This window comes from Cavia porcellus, unplaced genomic scaffold (assembly GCF_034190915.1).
Source record: "Cavia porcellus strain 051 isolate PalLab524CR breed Dunkin Hartley unplaced genomic scaffold, mCavPor4.1 scaffold_24, whole genome shotgun sequence".
NCBI lineage: Eukaryota > Metazoa > Chordata > Mammalia > Rodentia > Caviidae > Cavia > Cavia porcellus.
In genome coordinates this window covers 50,563,734-50,583,678 of record NW_026947507.1, presented here as the reverse complement: position 1 = coordinate 50,583,678, position 19,945 = coordinate 50,563,734, and the positions used below count along the sequence as shown (strand labels likewise).

At 49.3% G+C, this 19,945-nt stretch overlaps 2 protein-coding genes across 6 annotated transcripts in view; one reads left to right on the top strand and one right to left on the bottom strand.

Annotated features, from left to right (window-relative positions):
* Window positions 1-326: 326 nt before the first annotated feature.
* On the top strand, window positions 327-11,296 carry Hddc2 (HD domain containing 2). 4 transcript variants are annotated; one of them, XM_063235042.1, is made up of 6 exons: window positions 327-486; window positions 2,132-2,253; window positions 3,263-3,365; window positions 7,692-7,760; window positions 8,593-8,689; window positions 10,975-11,296. In XM_063235042.1, exons 1-6 carry the CDS (start codon window positions 418-420, stop codon window positions 11,070-11,072), a joined length of 558 nt encoding a protein of 185 aa, XP_063091112.1. In that variant the 5' UTR covers window positions 327-417; the 3' UTR covers window positions 11,073-11,296. The 4 variants fall into 4 exon arrangements, with proteins under 4 accessions (XP_063091112.1, XP_063091113.1, XP_012999081.1 ...); XM_003479725.5 differs by having other exon boundaries at window positions 328-486; window positions 8,593-8,731; XM_063235043.1 differs by lacking the exon at window positions 7,692-7,760.
* A 3,538-nt stretch (window positions 11,297-14,834) lies between these two features.
* The window catches only part of Tpd52l1 (TPD52 like 1), a 63,173-nt gene continuing 58,062 nt past the window's right edge, over window positions 14,835-19,945 (bottom strand). For both annotated transcript variants that reach the window (XM_005008138.4, XM_003479724.5), the window contains 2 exons: window positions 19,761-19,821; window positions 14,835-15,445 (listed from right to left, as the gene is read on the bottom strand). In XM_005008138.4, coding sequence (XP_005008195.1) covers window positions 15,314-15,445; window positions 19,761-19,821 — 193 coding nt within the window. In that variant the 3' untranslated portion in view covers window positions 14,835-15,313. The remainder of the gene's footprint in view (window positions 15,446-19,760; window positions 19,822-19,945) is intronic.

Genomic DNA, 19,945 nt, shown 5'->3' with positions numbered 1-19,945 from the left:
AGCCCTCAACCCTTGGAGGATCTAGATAAGCAGCAGTCTCGCAACAGTGATGTCTCCAGCTGGGCCTGCGCTTGCTCCCGCCCTGGAGCTAGCAGAGCAGGAACCCGGGGCCCACCAAGCAGTGACGTGAGTCACAGGCACGGCAGCGCCCAAGGGGGCCCGAGGTGGGAGACTGCAGAGGAGGGAGGGGGAGAAGGCGAGGAGGAGGAGGAGGAGGAGGAGGAGGAGGAGGAGGAGGAGGATGAGGAGGACGGAAGAGGAGGGAGAGGAGAAAGGGGCGGGGGGGAGAAAGAGGCGGGAACAGGATAGGACAGCCGATGGGGGCGTGGCCTGTGAACGTGATTGGCTAATGTGGCACTGAGGGCGTGGCCTTGGCGGAGCTCTCAGGCCTCTCCGTGTCACGTGACCCGGCCGGCTATGGCGTCCGGCTCCAGCGGCGGCCCGCGTCAGCTGCTGCAGTTCCTGAGGCTAGTGGGGCGGCTCAAGGTGAGGCGGCGGCGGCTTGGGCGGCGCGGGGTCCGGGTCCCCACGCCAGGGCAGTGGCGGGCGCTCTGTAGGGCCGCAGTGTGCAGGCCTGGACAGTGAGGATGCGCCCGCGCCAGACACGTGCTGGGCCCAGGTCCCGGGTCCCCGTGCTTCTGGAGAGAGAGCCGAGGCACAGGAGAGAGAAGGGTATGGGAAGGGGGTGGGACTGGGAAGAAGCATCCGGCCTGGTGCTCGGGACCCCTAGCTTAAAGGTGCAGGAGCGGAAGGCAGCGCCCACAGCGCTGCTCCTGCGGTGCTCCTGCGGTCTCCAGCGACTTCGCACTGCTCCCCTCATCTTTGCTCCCCCACCCCCCGCGTTTATCCGATTGCAAGTCGCTGGGTGGGTTCAGGCAAGCATTTATCTTTTAAAAAGATTCTGAAACTGTGCCCCTGCCTCTGTGTGCTGGCTTTGGACTTTCCTTAAAGACCATGGCGAGGGGCTGGGGATTTAGCTCAGCGGCATAAGCGCCTGCCTTGCAAGCAGGCAGTCGTGAGTTCAATCCCTGGTACCAATAAAAAAGAAAAAGACAAAAAAAAAAAGACCATGGCGGATCTTTGAGATGCTTGTCTTTTTAAAATTTTTTCATGTTCTTGCAGTATATAAGTGCATTCCTGTTGGAAGGCTGGTACATGCATTATAGACACCTAAGTTATTTAGAAATACTAGAGGGAGTTGGAAGGGTTGAGCAGAAAACCACTGTGGCCAGGCCTCAGGATAGAAAAATGCCTGCACCCACATACTGTCCCTGGGGACTAAGGCAGTAGTGGACAGTCTAAATAGGGCTCCAAAACCTCCGCACCCCACCTCTTCCAGCAAAACCCTTGATGCAGTTGTGTTATGGCTTGCTTCCCCATTGGATTGCATTTAATCAATATTACCTAAGCAACTATACTCACATTCTTTTTTTTGTCTTTTTCCTTTTTACCGGTACCAGGGATTGAACTCACGACTGCCTGCTTGCAAGGCAGGCACTTATGCCGCTGAGCTAAATCCCCAACCCCTATACTCACGTTCTATTGGTTGACCAGTTTTGTCCCACTTCTCATGCACCTTGTGATTCCACATTGGATCAGTGTTACTTAAGTGACTAATAATTGAATTAGTTGATTATAGTTTTATCATGGTTTTACTCTATAAAGCTCCCTAGAGACACTGGTTTCCTGGGGCAACCCACCCCAGGACCCCCATTCTGTCCTTCTTAGATGGAAGCTTTCTCTTGATAAATACTTCCTACTCTCAAGGGAACTCTGCCATTGTTCCTAGATTCATTCCTTGATTTTAGAGATCATGAACAGAGTGGATCATGCTTGTAGCCATTGGTCAGGAGTTATATTTTCCTTTGTATTATTTGGATTATTTGCAGGTCCTAGATCATCCCCTATCACATGCACATGCCACATCTTCATTCTTTTTATGTCCCTTCCACTCGCTCCATCTCTTGATCTCTTTCCCATTTGCAAAAGATCTGTCTCCCTGTCGTTTATCTTTTATTTTGCTCTTCATTTATATTTTGGATTTCTCATATAAAAGAAGTCATGCAATATTTAAGCTTGTTTTTCAGAAAATACTTGTTGCTTAAACCTGTTACTTCTTCCTGTTTACCAGAGAGTCCCTCGGACTGGCTGGGTGTACCGGAATGTGGAAAATCCAGAGAGTGTGTCGGATCACATGTACCGCATGGCACTGATGGCCATGGTGACCAGAGATGCCCACCTAAACAAGGATCGGTGAGCTCGTCTGCACTTTGGGGCTTGTGGTGTCTCTGGTCAGCGGTGTGCACCACTTTCTCATGACGCATGGGTCAGGTTTCTGTAGGTTACTTTGTAAGTCGAAAGTTACTTGATTGGGGAGTGTGCAGGGGACCCTGTGTGTCTGTGGCTTCGTTTTGCAGACTGCAGTCTGGGTTTTCTGTTGGAGAGTAGTGAAGACTGCCTCGACTTGGGAAGCATAGGCGTGGTGTTTAGGCCTCGAAGTTGCATTATGTCTAAAATCATGTCATTGCTGTAGTGCGCTGTTTGCTTTCCTTTAGCTCCTTTTATGAATAGTGGCACCCATTTCTGATGTGTTCAAAACAGAGTTGAGAAAAAGGTATCCTTATTTGTTAAAAGTGTTAAATGCTGTTGGAGCTCAAAAGTTCACTAACTGTGATGCAGGTGCTTCTACAAGAAGCAAGAAGTAAGTTAGGCGCGGAATGATCTCAGATCCCCTGTGTGTGCATAGCTGTCCTGCAGGGGCCCTGGGCGGGAGGTCTGGAGGCTGGTGCAGGTAGAGAAGCAGAGGAAGGCACAGCAGGCAAGGGAAGCACTGGAAACCTGCACCCACACAGAGAGGGGTCAAGGGATGATTGAGGTTTATTTTCACTAAGCCATGTTTGTGGTACACTGTGGTTACATTCCTCGTGGGAAGAGGGTGCATGTATAGCCCAGCTTAATTCTGTTTCCATCTTCTTCTCCCTCCCCTCTCCCTTTGCTTTGGTCCCCTACCTACACAAGAGAAGGAAATCAAGTGGGTTATCCTCTGGGGAGCCCTGGTATTCGGCATCTGTTACAGAATTGAGAAGATTTATAGTAAGAGATGAAAGTGAAGTCATCGAGACTATCTTAGGACCTGTCTGAGATTTGAGCTCCCCAGGAGAGAGTGGCAGGAGGGTCCCACAGGAGGCACCTGGTGGGCCCGCACCTTGATACAGTGGGACTGTAACTCTGTGTGACTGTTCAACGTTTCTTGCCCGGTCAGATGTATTCGCCTGGCCCTGGTTCACGACATGGCAGAGTGCATCGTTGGGGACATAGCGCCTGCTGATAACATCCCCAAAGAAGAAAAGCACAGACAAGAAGAGGTCAGTGCTGATTGCTGACACTGGGACAGCCCTCCCACCAGGAAACCTGCTTCGGAAACAAAGCCAAGCTCTCTGGGCTGTTGCAGTGAGGGGGGATGTGACTGCCCAGTCCTCACAGTGTCACAGGACCAGGAGGACATGTTTAAGATTTCAGAGCCTTGCTAGAGCCACCTGACAGGATGACAGGCAGCTCTCAGGACTGCAAGGAGTTTAAAATTTGGAGCTTTGAGTTGGTGGGAATGGTGAGGGCAGGGCTTACCGAGGACCCTCATGAGCAAGCCTTAGTGCTTGCTTTGTTTTGGGTAGCGTAGGTCCTTCCAGGTGCAGGGATTTCCTAGAGTAATTAGCAAATTGGTAATTTCCTGGAGTCATCAGTAATTAAGGTCTGGTTTCTTGCTTTCTGTGTATTTCAGCCCTAATACAAGAATGCGAAAGTTTCCCAAACGAACCTCAGAGACAGCCATGGTGCTTTCGCTCTCAGTAGTAACTGGATGGAGGCAGGAGGGCTTTCATTAGAACCATGAAATTAGTAAGTGTTTTTTTAGTACCGGGGATCGAACTCACGACTGCCTGGTTCTTATGCCGCTGAGCTAAATCTCCAGCCCTATTTAGTAAATTTTAAGTTAGTCTTTTTGTACTTAAGAATAAAGCAAAGAGAAGCATTTGTATACTAAGAAATGAGTAACACTGAAAAATATTAAATGAAGGTTGATGGGAGTTATAAGCCCAAAGCCTGAGTCCAGAGAAGACACTTTTGAGTGAGAGGCTGGGAAATCCAGTAAGACTTACTGCTGAGAGTAGGGTTCTCACTCCAGGGATTACTGGAAGCACCTTTCATTACAGACCTTGGCGGCTGGTCCTGAGTCGCTGAGTAAGGAAGCCTTTGCTGAGCTGGTTTTTCAAGGCAGGTGGGCTTACACGGGGATATTCAGAGCTGAGGGAGAGAACACAGGTTTTGCTTCTCTAGAGGCCAGAAGATCCACAGCGAATCAGAGACTTAATTTAGAAATTCCAACTCACCCTAAATTCCTGGAGCACAGGCAGTAGAGTGAGGGATGTGTTTCCCTTCCTGCCAAGGTACCAGTTCAAAAAACGGGCTGGCCAGCCTCGACGGGGAAGGGGAGGTGCCAAAGAAATGTTTCCCTTTGTGGGTCTCATATTCATGAGTCAAGAATTCCTGATTCACTGGCAGAATGAACACCGAGAGAAAGCCGTGTGCTCTAGATTGCGAGTGGCGGAAAGGAGCTGCCTCCTGAACTGAAAGGTGGTGGGTAATAAAACGGGACCTAGAGGGAAGGGGTGGCAGATGATTCTGAAGCTCAGGCAAAATGGTGTCGTTATCCACACTGGCAATTTCAGAGGAGGAATCGTCCTCAAGTACCCTAAAGTCATCAAAGACATTGAAGTGAGGGGAAGACAGAGTCCTGTGACAGAGGGACAAAGGAAAGATGGACAGCCTCTCTGGAGGTGCACAGACGAGGAAGCCAGCACCTTTCAGAGAAGAGCTGTCGTCCATCCACAGGGTCTCGCCCTCAGAGATAAGAACCTACTGCTGTCCCTGCAAGCTGGGTCCTGGCAGTGTCGCCCCGGGGAAGGCTGTGGAGACCTGGACCGTCGGACTGCTGCTGCTGTCTGCCTGAAGCTGGGCTGAAAAGGGTGCTGATCCACAGAATAAATGTCAGGAGAGGGCACACCCAGGAAACTTCAAGAGAACAGGAAGTTCGTGGACAAGAAGCCAAGAGCCTAAGCTGTGTCCCGTCGCTCTTCTTGCTGCTAGCCAAGATTTGGGAACAAAGAGACCTGGGAGGTGAAGAATTCCTTATGCAGATGGTGTTAGTGGGCAAGGCTCAGTGTCAGCTGGACATTAAGATGATTCAGTGAGGACTGGAGGTGGACGCAAAGAGCATCATGGGGCATCGTGAGCTCAGGCGAGCGTGCTGGAGAGGCAGCGACTTAACCTGAGCCAGGAGGAAGGGGAGATCTCCGATGAATCAGAAGGCTGACTGTATCTGGTGGACAGGAGGACTTAAGATGAAAGAGTGCGAGTGTGGAGGACAGAACTCAGGAAGGAGCCAGAGGCGCTGCCTGTAGTCTGACTGTTGTGTGAAACTGGTGACGTGAACTTTGTACGACAGCCTGCCTGACGGGGACCATCAGAACTAGGGGCCAGACTTAGCAGCCAGAATGCAGAGTGCAGGAAGGTGCATTCCTTCGGGAAGGGAAGCACGTATTAATGGGGAAGGCAGAGCCGTAGTGTGCATGCATGTGCAAGGGTCCGAGGGACTAAGGCGCTGAGGAGAAAGGGGAATGGGACTTCACTGTGGGAGTGAACGTGGTGGGATGGAGAAAATGGAAACAGCACGAGTGTGTGCAGAGGGCTTGTCCTGCCAGCTCATTAGCACCTCTGCAGGTCAGAGTTCTGTCACCAGCAGCCTTCTAGGAAGGTTCATATTGCGGATGAGAAGGGCACAGGTGAGGTGACTCACACCCGACAGATGACAAGCTGGATTCAGGGCAGACCGTGGGTCCTAGCCTGGCCACTCCACCATTGAGCCTTCCTGGTGTGAGTGTGACAATCCTGCTTTCTGGGTGTTTGAGGCCAACTGCCCAAGACTTTGGTGAGAACTCCACTCAGCTCAGAAGTGTCAGGTTCTTTATGTGCACTGCTAACAGAGGAGGCAGCTAGGGGGATTGCCAGTCAGAGTTTATGTGTGGACCGCCCAGTGCAGAGCGCAAAAGAAGGGTTGGTCATAGCCCAGCCCTGGACATCAGTGCACCTGATGTCAGAGGATCATTTTAGCAAGTAGGTTGATGTGGCATCTGCCACCAAACGGAGCACTGACTAAAGGTCTCAGAAGTGCTCTTGTAGTCATAGAGTAACAGATGGGCCCAGTGAGCTGAGGTGCGGAAAGTCGGCTCTGTCTTAGGAAGAGAGCTGTCTGTCTCCTGTCTGCCTTGTCGTGACCTCCAACAAGCCAGCTCAGTCTTAGGCTGCTTTGGGAAGACCTCCGTCAGACCTGACAGAAGTCACTGTTCGTGCTGGGTACGTCACCTCCAAAGAAATCAGATCATCCCTTGTCAAAGCAGGATTCTGATACTTTTCCTGCAAGATTGGAGTTTAATGTGCCTGTGAACATGTAAACCCTCTGAAAGTGCGTTTCTGGAGCATGTGCATTTCTGAAAACCAATCTGTTTATAAAGACAGCTTTAGTTGGTACAAATGTGAGTTATTTTCCCAAGCATTTCTCTGAGGTTTGTGAGAAAGGATGCAAGCATTGAACACCTGAATTTCACAGCACCAAGGATGCCATGAGGCTCTGGCCCTGCAGGGTCCCAGTGTTACTTGTGAAGCAGTTTTTCGTCCCTGGTAATATAATTTGCTCTGGAAATGGATCTTGGCAAGCGTGTTTTCCTTCCAGTAATGAAGAAGTAGCATATATCCATCTTTATTTTCACTGCTTTTCACCAACTCACTGTTTTATATAGAGCCTTTAGAATGCCTGAGAAATGTTTTTTCCTCAGGGTTTAGGACTTTTAACTTGCCCTAACATCACTGAAGCAAAGATCCTAAAACATCCTGCTTTTCTTTACAGCCCCCTAACACCACCACTCCCTCCCCCCCCCACACACCTGTACTCATGTGCACACTGTTTATAGGGAAAATGGTTTTGCACATGGGATGAAACAGTATTAATTCAGAACTTACAGGTAAGGGCCAGCTGTGTCACTCATCTCTTGAAAAAGTTTTCAAAGCCACATTCTTTTCAAGGAGTCTAACCCCTGGTGTTAGACAGCATAGGACGAGACAGTGAAGGGGTTTGAAGCCATTCAGGAGGAAGTTGTCCCCAGAGTGTGACCATTGAGGAAGATGCTGCAGCGGCTCCGTGGGGGAATGATGGCATGAGGCACAGATGCATGAAGAAGCACACAGCACACACCACCCTTCCTGTGCCTGCTCTGCTCTGCTCTGCTCAGGCTTTGTCCCCTGCCATTTGGAGGAAGATCGGAAAGAAGTGGGTCACTTTCCCAAGCCCATGTGGGAGCCACTTGAGGGCTGGGTCCCCAGGGCCAGGGCCAGCCCTAGAGAGAGGCCGGATGTGTCCTCAGTGCAGCCCATGGGCCTCTGAACCTCAAAGTCTTCTTTAAACTCACTGACATGAATGACAAAAATCGCCCCTTGTGCAGCCCTTGACATTTGCAGTAAAACCACATTGACAGTGGAAGATGTGGACACTGTGAAAAGGTGTTGGTGCTGACACATGCCAGAGTGACCAGTGGTCAGCGCGGATGGCAGGCACACAGTGAGGATGCTGGTTTTTATTTCAGGAAGCCATGAGACAGATCACGCAGCTCCTGCCGGAGGACCTCAGCAGGGAGCTGTATGGCCTGTGGGAGGTGAGTGTGCGCGGTGATGCCTGCCCAGCCCGGCTCGGCTCGTCCTTCTGCCTGTCACTGGCAGCTGCTGCCCAGGTTCCTCGGGGCTCCCCCACTCTGTAGTTCCCGCTTCCCCAGCCCCCACCCCCATGGATCCTGGATCCTGGCTCCAGCCCCTGCTTCCCCCCTGAACGGGACTCTTCCCGCTGGTCTGTCCTGGTCCCCAGCCTGCCCCTGCCCCTGCCTGTGGCAGCCCCCCCCCCACTCATTGATGGCCCCCCCTGCAGCTTTGCCCCACTCTCCACTGCCTCCATGCTGGAAGATAAAACTGGGGTACCGTTGCCATTCTTTTCAGAGGGGAAAATCCAACCTTTTACACTTCCTTTAAAAGAAATCTTGGCAATCCATCAGGATTTGCAATAAAATATGTTGTCTCTTGGGGGTCTTGAGATATTTCTCTCACTTTGAACTTTTGACAGAAAAGAACTCTTTGATGGCTTTGACTGTCCTCTTTGTTGTTGTTAAACCATAAACCTAGATTTAATATTCTGTAACTTCAAATGTCAATGGACTTACATATAATTGTTTTGGAATATTGTTGAAATAAAACAAAATGCATTGTGCTTCAATATTTAAATGTTTCCTCTGCATAGTATTTGGCTCCATTAAATCCGGAGAGCTGCTTTCATAAAACAAGGCGTCTAATGAAACCCAAGACACCTTTGGGGGATTGTATTGCATCACCCTCCCAGGAAGGCGCAACAGACTCATGCCCTGAACACATCACAGGTCTGACTTTGGGCACCGAATTTCCTCACGTTAACCCCGTTGCTCTCTCTGTCCTCTTTCTTAGGAGTACGAGACCCAGTCTACCGCAGAAGCCAGGTTCGTAAAGCAGCTGGACCAGTGTGAGATGATCCTGCAGGCGTCTGAGTATGAGGACCTGGAGGGTGAGCCGGGGAGGCTGCAGGACTTCTTCGACTCCACTGCAGGTGCCCGGCGCTGTGCACAGCTTCTGCCCTTTCCCGGCTGCATCTTTAGAGGGGATGTGGCTGCTGCGAGGGCCGGGATCTCGGGGAGCTTTGCTGCCTGGGCCTCTCCCACTGCCTGCTGTGTCCCCAGATGGGCTCCTGACCAACGTGGAGCCCGACTCCTTCTGTAAAAAGGGGGTGATGGCGATCACGATGCCCTCCTAGCCCCAGGCTGGCTCCTGAGCCTGGAGACTGGTAGCGCATGTGAGAGGGCCTGCTGACAATGAGTGCCTTGTCACTGTGAGGTCGGCTGAGGAGGAGGCAGAATTAGAAGGTTAAAATAGGAGACTCTCCAGGCCAAAGCAGCCCGGTCCTCGCCGTGCTTCATCCTGCAGTCTGATGTTGCGATCCTGCTGATGCCCGTGTGGCTCCCAGTGGCCTGCTTGTCCTCCCTGGGCCTTAGTTTTCTTACCTTTAGGATGCAGCTGGGAACACAGTTTGCCTCACAGGGCTGTTTCAGGCTCCAGTGAGTTCGTGCGGGTGATGTGTGCTGAACGGTTCTGGCAGCTGCGTTCCCCGTGATCGTTTCCAGAGGGAGCTGCCGAGCAGGCTGTAGCAGCCTCAGCTGCTCCTCTGCTCCTTGGAACGCACCCCCCCTCCCCAGGAGCTCTGTGCTCAGGTCTCTGGAGAGTGGCAGGGGCAGCCCTGCTCTGGAGCGCTGCTGTGTCATGTGAGGCCCTGGGTTTCCTCTTCTCTCCCTCTGTGGACGGGGCCCCGTTGTTTCCGTCTGGGACCTTCAGCTCACCCTGGTCTCAGCAGCCTCCTCCTTAGATGTGGAGCCATTGCTCTGTGTTTGTTTATGTTTTGTGGCACCCGGGTAGAACTTAAATTCCAGTACATGCCAGGTGATGCCTTCTTATGGAGCTGATTATCATGACTTTCCTTTTCCCAAGCTGAAACTCTGGCACTTGGTGACCTACAGCACCCTGCCATCCAAGGCCTCCCGTCTCTCTGGTCTCCTTTCCCAGCCCCGAGGTCAGCATGAAGCAGCTGCTGTGGCTCGCTTTACCCCTGTCCTTGAGCCGCTGCTTCCCTAGCTTGATCCCTCCCCGGCTGCCCTTCCCTTCCCGAGAGAAGCCCTGAGATATGAGGCCAGGGTCTGAGATAGAAGGCCAGGGCTCGGCTGGCCCCCTGTTTGGTTTTGGAGGTATTTAGTCTGTGGCCCATGGGCGTCACTGCTTTGGGCCTGGGGTGGCAGAGCCAAGTGACCCTGGGCCACCCACTGGGTCCCACTTCTTAACACACCTCCCCCACCTGCCGGGAGCACTCATCCGGGGACCCAGCTTCACACCTGGGCCTTTGCAGCAGTGCCCAGCTCCTGCCTGGTAACCGGCTGTGGAGGACCAAGCAGCTTGGTTGCTGATATACAAAGTCCTAAAAACGTTGCCTTGAAGTAGAGTCAAGTTAAATTCAATGACTAAGGTTTCTTCTACTTAATGAGTTCTTAATTTAACAACCTGAGTCACACAGAGTGGCTTTGTAAACCGGAAGTCTGCAGCACGCAGCCTGAAGCTCGGACAGTGAGAGCTGCTCCCCGAAGAGCTGGGGAACAGTGCAGGAGTGCAACCCTGGGACTGGCCAGGTGTCCTCTGCAGGCACAGTCCGTCAGCTGTGTGATAACAGCCACACACTGCCTGTGGTCACGTGTTTCCCAGCTGAGCAGTGACACCTTTCTGGGTGTTACATCCGGGCCGTCTCTGCTGTGACCCCGAGGCTGTGCAGGTGGATCCCTGGGAGTGGGTGGTGCCTCGCATGGGGAGCAGGGGCCACGCCTCTACCCGGGAGTTATGGTCACTGCCCAGGGCAGAAACCTGGCATCTTGGCAGGGACGTGTTGAGGAGCAGCCAGGCCAGGGGTCTGCAGGCATCTGGGTGCACAGCACAGCCAGGGCCTGAGCCTCAGTCCTCCTGTGCTCAGGAGCCAGGTCCCGCTCTCGGGCCCTCGCCCCTGCTTTACCCGAAGACCTCAGTAAGGCCCTTCAAGGCTGCCCACCGCCTGACGTCGTCTACCCTGTCTGATTCTCCTCTTTATACTCAGTGGCACCTGACTTGACACAGTAACGGGGTCCCTTCCGTCCCCTCTGAGAAGCTGCAGTCTCCCACTGTGCAGCGGGTGCAGGTGATCACAGGACAGTGCTCCCTGGGACAAGCCAGGGACACTGGTGTCTTCTCTTGCCAACACCAGAATATCTCTCTGCTTTGCAGGAAAATTCAGTCACCCAGAAATAGTCCAGCTCGTCTCTGAAATTGAGGCTGAAAGAAACTCGAACATCCCCACAGCTGCAGGGGAACCGTGTCCCTGAGCTCAGGGCGCTGTGACACACGGTTCCTTTCTGTGCCTGTGCTGTGTTGACATCACTGTTCCCCGAGTTCGCCCATGTGAAGTCCGCGTGTTTTCCGTTGTCTGGATTTGTGGAAGAAATATGTCATTTGGGCCCCAACAGAAGCAAGGTCCTGAACATGGCAGGAGTGGGAGGAGGGGGGAGTGACTTCCTATTAAATTAAATAAAATGTTACATACCTTAAAGTTTTATAGTTTTCAGTGTCCCTTTTAAGACATCTTTCTCTGAGTTAGTAACCTACCTTCCTGGGGGCCAGATTCACTGAGGACTAGAAAACTTAATTGTGGCTGGGTTTAAGAATAGATTCTTGAACTAACAGAATTAGTGTGGTTATCTGTCTTGCACACGTAAACATACATAGTTATCTGTGTGTACCTACAAGTTGTTCTTTCCTTTTGAGCACTTCCCTTTCATTAGTACAATGTCTGTTGTACATTGTAGATGTTACTATTCTTCCAGTTTTTATTTTTTACACTAGAGAGACAATACAACATTTACAAATATGAGTCTGATTTATTTCACTTACGAGTATAGTCTCAAGCTGCCTCCATTTATCTAGAGAAGCCTCAAGAGCATCCTTTTTTATAGCTGAGTTATATTCCATTCCATGTAGATAACAATGTGTAATATATTAACTATTGTTGATTTCTGTTATTTTTTGAAATTCTGTATTTCTACCTTTTTTCTCTTTCTATTTTTAAAAATAAATTAAAAAATAAAATTCCTTACGGAAAAAAAAAATAGATTCCTGCTGATGTAGTGCTAAGGATCGGGAAAATACTCAACATTTTCCTCCAATGGCAAAATGGTGCCTTATCCCATGGTCATTGTATTGAGCAGAATTTTAAGTCACATTGTTGCATCTCAAATCCTGATTACAGGCTTGGGAACCTTGCCTGCAGTCCTGTGTTACTTAAATTGGCTCTAAGTGGGGGTGTACAGGTTCAGCTGTCACTTTCCCTCTGTTTTAGTCACTTTCTTCATTGCTGAGACAGCCACAACTTGAAGGGAGAGAGCTTCACTGTGGCTCACAGCTGTAGATGATTCAGTGCTGTCCAGGACAGAGAGAAGCCGCTCATCCCTAGCCAAGTGGCAGCAGAAGGCCACGGCCGTGAGTGCCCCCCACAGCCCCCTCCTGGTAGCACGCCCAGCTCTGCACCCATGCCCAATCACCTAGGAACACTGTGTGTGAGCGTGCAAGGCCTCGGGAACATTCTGAACCCAAACCCTGCAGCCTGCCTCCACTTCCCTGTCTGATCTGCAGCTCTTGAGATTGGTTATAAGAACATTTATTGCTTGGTGAAAGATACATTCCAGGAAGGGTGTTGCTAGAGGTTCTGAGTTGAGAGAGGTTATGCATCTGGTTTCTTCCCCTCGTGTTCCTTTGGTGGGATTAAGTGACCGCAGCCAGGGACAGTGTGGGGAGGAAGGTCGTCCGTGCAAGTATGCCCAGTTCTTTGCCATGCAGCAGCAAGGCCTGTCACTTTAATTCAAATGACAGCTTCCATAGCAAGGCCTTTGAGGCTGACACGGGGAAAATTTTTAGGCAGTGTTTCTCTGGAAACGTGGCGGTATCCATGGATACCCAATCTGCCGGAAGCAAGGTGCGTGATCTCTTCAGAAGCAGCACACACGTGTATGTGCAGTTGCTTGCCCTGAAAACTGAACGAACACAACGTGAGTGTTTTTGGAGATCTAGTTAGTAGGAAAACAGGTCCATCCGTCTATGTGGCTGAGCTTTTCCCTCTAGGTATAAAAATGCGTGAATAACCCCAGGTAGAGACGAAGTATTTATAACCACAGTTTTTGATGGCCGTGGGGTTTTATTTGGAATACTTTGCTGCTGATTTCACAAGCATAACTCACAGAGCTGGAAGCCTAACTTGGGTCAGACTTTACTGGAATAGCTTCATGATTGTCTCAGTATCACTTGTCTACCAACTAGGTCCTAATTAGCTCACACCTGGAGGGAGTCTCTCTCTCTCTCTCTCTCTCTCTCTCTCTATATATATATATATATATATATAATGGTATTATATATATATATAATACCATTTTAATAGAAACGAAACAGAGCAATAAGCTATCTGTTGAATCCACCAGCCATGTCTACATAGGTTCAAGTTTTATTATTTTGTACGTGCTAGATCCCTGGCTTGGTCTTCTAAGTGGCAAACCCTGTCATTAAGAGGCAGAGTGAACTGGTCTTGGACGGAACTGGGAAAGAATTCATGATTACTGTTTCCCGCTCGTGGGTGGACTGGCCAACACATCATTTTCAAGGGCTCTTGTATTTGAAAACTGCCCGTTTATCTCAGCCTTGCTGTGGCTGCATACAGTCTGGGGTAAATGTTGGATGCATGCTACAGAGATCAGAATTTGCCGCACCCACATTCCGTCACACAGATTGGTATTCTTAGGTAAGAAGGGGCATTTCTTTGGGAGGCTTCCTGTTGGGGTTTGGAGATGGTGTATGGGTATCCGCCCAGGTTCCTGCACTGCAAGCCTGGTTCTCAGTCAGGGAGTGTTGGGCTGGGGTCCTTCCCAGGTGGGCCTGGTGCAGGGCAGGAGAGGAACTGGTCATGGTGCTTTCCCCAAAGAAGGGACCCGTGCTGGTCTCACAGAGTGAACTCCTGGAAGAAGCTGTGAGACAGTAAGGCTGGCCCTGGGCCACCAGGCTTCCTTTCTCATGGTGCAATCTCTTTCACACACTTCCTTGCCATGGTGAGGCCCCTGACCAGCAGGCCATCACCAAAACTGAGCAGGTGTCCTTGGATCTGGGCTGCTCTTTGAAATATTCACTCAGGATTTAAAAGGAGTAATTTCTGTTTTGCACCACTGGATGCAGAAATCTTTCTGTGCCTCTTAAGCATTACATTTTATAAAGGCTGAGAAAAATCAGAATCAGAACACTTGAAGTCTTGAAGTTAAATGACGTGAAATTCCTGTTCGTGTGCCCACGCCTAGTCTTGGGGAAGCACTGCCTTGCTCATTTACTTACACACATGACGAGGTTCCCAACCCTAAACATTTAGTCACTGGGCCTTCATACAAAGATTTTTCTGACCCAAGCAGCATATAGAGAAAAACAATACACACACAACATGGATTTTTAAATTGTGATTTTCTTAGTATGCTTTTTCAGTGTGCATTTTACAAATGTGTCTTGGGTTATTTCTCTGCCACCCAGTAACATAGGTTCTCATTTAGGAGAAAAGAGAAGCATAGAACGTGGAAAGTGAAAGTCACTGCACAGGTCAGTGTATGCCTGCGGTCCCAGCTCCGTGGGCAGGGGGAGGAAGAAGCATCACAAGTTTGAGGCTAGCCGGGCAACTTAGTGAGACCCTGCCTACAGGTAAAACTTAAAAGCTGGCTGGGGATGTAGCTCATGGCAGAGTGCTTGTGATGGTATGCATGAGGCCTTGGGTTCAAACACACACGCACACACACACACAGTGGAGAAATGTCAATTGTAAGAAAAACTTCATTCTGATTTCCCTCTTCAGATATCCCTTACTTAACTAACTACTACTCTGTAAATTGGAGAAACTATTAAAATTGGAGATTAGTTTAGCATCCTAAGGTAGCTGGTCTCATAATTACTTTCATTTCCCTTGTTTTGTTCACAAGTTAGAAGCTAATTTAAGACAGCATTTCTGGAGCCATATCTCAACTTTTATGGTCATGCATGGACCTGAAGACTTAAAGAAATCAGGACTTCAATCACCATTAAAATGATTATTTTAATTGCTTAAATAAACATACATTGTTGATATGAAGGAGATCACAAGCAGCTTGAGGGAATCTGCAGTTTGCTGTCCTCTTCTGGAGATGCGTGTCAAGCTTCATCTGCAAGGACCCCCTGGCCCTTACAGGTCACGCACATCAGAAAGGTGCCAAGGGAAATCTAAAGCAGGCATCACCTCGGACTGTCAGGGAAATACACGCTGGGTGACACAGACCAGCGTTATGACCAACTGGGTGCCTGCTCTGTTTGGGACCTGGAAAAGATGACGATCTATAAACAGCACGGGTGATAGTCACGTGGTCCATCATCAACACAAATAGAGTGGAATCACTGTGTTAGGCCTCCTGGAGAGCCTGTTTAAATAAGAACACTGAGCCTGGGACTTTGCCACTGGGATTTTGGTCTTTGTATCTGGAGACGCAGGGGCACAGGTGGCCAGGCAAGCTGTAAGGGTCTAGCACTGCAGCGCCTCGTCCTCGGCCTGGCGAGGGCCTCCCGAGGTGCTCTGCGCACTGGCCTGGGCTGTGGAGCTGAGCACCTCCTCAAAGTTGCCTCCGCCGCCTTGGTTCGTCCCACCTACTTTCGTCTGAAACAGGCAAGCAAAAATGCGGTTAGTTGCTTATTGTAATTTTTCTGTATTTTTTTTACAAGAATGTTACGAGCCCGAGAACTTAGAATTCAGAAATTCCATTTATCTTCAGAAATAAGCGTGAGGTTAGCTTCCTGCCTCACAATGCTAGAATGTCATTCATACCTGCACAGTGATAGGACTCTAAACTTATTTTGCACAATTTAGCAATGTTCTTTTTATCTTTCCCACACCTAGGACTGTGATCCTTTCAAGATGATAATCAGATTGCCAGCTCACAGAATCTACCTCATTCATCTAGAGAACTGATTTAATCAAGATGGAATTGAATTTCAGATGGGGCCCCCTCTTTGTCACAAATGTATAAATATCCTTACATGACCGAAACATAGCTTTACTGCTTGGGATTTAGCTGGACAGTGTGAATTCCCAGCAAATGTCTCTAGAGGAGAACCGAGTGGCTCCATGCAAGTGATTTCTTCTTTCCTTGTTGAGAGTGGACCATGGCCCCAGCAGGGCTAATTTCCTATCTTTTGTGGCAACTGCTTTTGAATCGGAACAGCCCCCAGCGTGCTAGGTCTGCTGCTTTCTGGGGCTCTTTTGTGTGCTTGCAATTGATTCACTGAACACCAAGCAGTCAACTTACAGTTTAAAAATATGTGTAAGTATTGAGAAAAAGTTCTTATTAAGTCTTTCAAACAAGTATGTAATGGTCAAAAATGTTTATCCAAGTCTTTTTACTATTCACATCGGCCTTTATTCGTTCGTAGTGTGGAGAAACAGAAGAAGACGACAGAGAATAGAGACTCTTGCAGTAGTCCAACTGGCACCTTGGGGTCTCGGTGACACTGTCACTCCAGTGACCCGATCCTCACCCCATCGGGGATGCAGAACTCGGGGTATCTGTGCTGCCTGGGCTGCCCTTTGAAACACTTAACCAGGGCTTAAAAGTAGTTTATTCCTTCCAAAACACACGCTTCTCTAACTGGCACCAAAATCTCTCTGTGCCTCTTAAACCTTTCTGTGCTACTTGGGTCAGAAAACTCCTTGCGTAAAGGACCAGAAAGTAAACATTTCAGGGCTGGGAACCCATCTTGGTCTCAGAAGCCAGCTGTGGAGAGCAGCTGCAGGAAGGGTATAAGTGAATGATGTTTCCCCAAGACCACACATGAGCACAGGAACGGGATCTCGCCATCACTTGGCTTCACAGCCTGAAGTGTGGAATTCTGATTTGTTCAGCTATGAGAAAATGTAAAGCTCTCCTTCACTACAGAGCTGACAAAGGGGGCGGCCAGCTAGCCTGGCCCTTGCCTGGGTCTGCATGCAGCCCTGATCTCTCTACCAGGAGGGCGCGGAGAAAGGGGGCCTCCCTCTGCCTTCACACAGTGTGTGGTGTGCCTTTCCCAAGAGATGAACAAGACCGATTCACTGCAGCCTCTTTTAAATTCCTCACTCTCCTCTGCTCCTGATTTCCGGTGACATCTCTTAACAGTGGGGAACAATGACTGATGCTTTCTTCTGGGCTCAGTCTCTTTCTTCTACTTAATCACCCAGATCAAAATACTGGACTAGAGGAGTAAAGTACTTTGAAAGAAATCAGTGTGGTAAACGGAGGATGGAAATTAGGGGGTTCCTAACCACACAGGTCTTACTGACTGTATACTGCAGTACTATGGCAAGGACTACAATACTTTGCTTAAGCAGAAGTGGGAAAAATAAGCCTTCCTTGGCCTCTCCCCTTCACAATAGTTCAACAGTCACTTTGTCTCTAAAATTATAATTTTTCGCAGAATAAAATTCCATTTGAACTGCTGAGATGTGTTTTCTAATATCTTATAAAATAGCTTGTCAAGAGCACAAGAATGAACAAAAGCATAACATATCTTGTCTTATTTTTAGGTTTTGATTTGGGCCATGTAATATTTCCACCAGGAAGTGGTGCGGGGAGAGCGTGGGCAGCCTGACTCGGCAGCGCAATGGCTGCCGGGATGGAGTTGCGCACAGCTCACATGGAAGGAAGCACAGATGCTGGTTCATAGGTGCCAGCTGGGCACCTGCTCACTTGTTCTGGATGAAATACAAAGTGTGCTCGCTGACTGGGGACAGAACACAAGAGGTGTCCTCGAGTAACACATTAAAAGAATGGGGGCTGGACTAACTTGTACATGATTATGATGAATGGAAGATGTTTGTTTCCATGGGAAATTAGACTAATTGTAGAACTGGGCATCGAGGACAGATAACCAACTTAGTACAAATTCCGCATGGGACCCATCAGACTGCAGAGGTGAACCCAGAGAGGGCTTGCTTCGCAGTAGAATGTGTTTTCTCTGGGGACATATGCACGACCTCAGTCCCTGTTAGAGGTCTCAAAAACCGAGCTTGTAGTGAGCCATGGGAATGGGAATGCATCCTGGAAACCTGTATGCACTAACTCATCTGTGGGAGGGAGCAATGGGGCAGAGATGCTGAGAAGATTTAGCAAGCAAAAGTAAACTGCAGAAAATAAGTGATAGAAAGAAGAGTTAATTGGATCTCTCGTTTAGAGGAGAAAAAGAGGCATGAGAAATTTGTGACCACTGAGGAAGTGGGAGGTTTGACATAAAACGATTATCAGCCATTCTCCATTGCCTGGGTGGGCAGAAAAAGAGAAATTAGGCATTGGCTGTGAGCTGGAAGCTGTGTGGGATGTGAGTCTTGTTAAGCCCAGGGGAAATCACACACACATTGAGTGTGCCTTCAGGAGGTCTGGACACAGGACAATATCCGGTGGGCCGAGCTGCTTTTGTGATTGGTGGAGACGGTACGGGCTCCACGCCTTCCTCCCAGCTGCGTGGGGTGAAAACAGTGGGAAGCCGAGGGTGTAGGTCAGACCCTTAACCCACCTGTAAACCTCGAGCTTAGCAGAATGTCCCGAAAGCGTATTGGAATAGGTTGCCCTTTATTCCTCCTTTGCCTCTTTGTAGCTCCTTCTTCTAAAGAAACCCTAAGAATACAACTCGTGGCATGGCAGAACTTATCTCCCAAGCAACAGATCCATCCTGCTTGGGTATCTAAGGCCAAAACCAAGCATTGAGAAAGTGACTGCTACGTTTTGTGCCTTGGGTTTTGATACTAGATATTCCAGCAAAAAATACCTCCACCACTTTGCACATTGGCCCGGGGCTTGGTGCCCTCTGCTGACCATGCCTGTGCGTTCTGTGAGTAACGATCCCACTAACCAGGGTGTTGAGACTGCATAAGCTGCTGGTGGTGAAGGAAACCAAAGAGGGGCCTGGAAATGCCAAGGAAGGGCTTCACTCTTGGGCCTTCAACCTTTGATACAAGCCCATAAAAGCATAGATGGAAGGCAAGAGGCTGCCTAACAGAAAGGCCTTCCAGGCTGGCATCTCCGAACACTACAGGGCCCTGCAGCAGGGGAGAACTTGGCTCCTCACCTGCTTCAGCCAGCATCAGCATGTGGGGACCACCTGACAGCCAGCATCCACATGCAGCTGCTTTCCATCAGGGTTCAGACCCTGCATTGGTAACCTTCTCCGAAAGAGTAGGATGCAGACAGGGATGCACACAAATCACTAATAATACCAAGATGTAACGAAGTCACTGTTTAAGTGACATCTTTCAAAAAATCATATTAATAGTTTCTGTGACTTTCCCTGTTTTCAAAGCCTATACCCTTTTTAAGAGTAGACTGGTTTTATTTTTGCTTTTTAAAAAAAGCAAAAATTTATTAAGGCTTAGGCAATAAACCTAGTGATTCTTAGTACCTATCATGGAAGGGGAATATTTGCTGTTTATGTCCAAGAATCCAATGCATTTCTATAAAACAATGCACTTCTGGGGACTCGCCTTCATTTTCTGTCCCTGGCAACCGTCCCGTTAGCAGCCCAGGATGAACTTAGTAAACAGGTGTGGGTAGCCAAGGGGCAGTGGACGGCTGAGTGTCACAGGCGCCAGCCCAAGGCGGAAGAGCGCTGGGCTGTTATGAAAGTTCACTCAGCCCCCAAGTTCACCTCTGTGTCACTCACTCAAGTCTTCTCTCACGTGTCTGCCTCGCAGCCTAAGCATGAAGAGTTAAGCAGTGAACACAAATCGAATTCACTTTAAGGCACAACTCGCCCCGAGTGGTTTGGTGCAAATGACTCTAAGCATGGTTCCATTCTGATTTTATCTGCAGCTTTCTATGGGAAGAAAACGTTCTGACTTTATGCTCTGTGTGTGTTCATCTCTTCACGCGACAGGCCTGTTGGTGGCTGCGATGACGAGTGGCCCTGGTGCAAGAACACAGTCACACACAGTTCTTTTTCTGTACCTTAATGCTCGTGACAGTTGTCTCAACCCTCTCCTCAAATGATTTGAAAGTAGGAGAATTCCTAAAATAACAAAAAGAGATAGGTCAGCTCCACAGACCTAGCCTCTTAGCAACTATGCTGCTTGGTTTTCTACTCTTATTTGTAAGTACTGTCAGAGACCGCTCAGCTTACAGCAGACACTAGC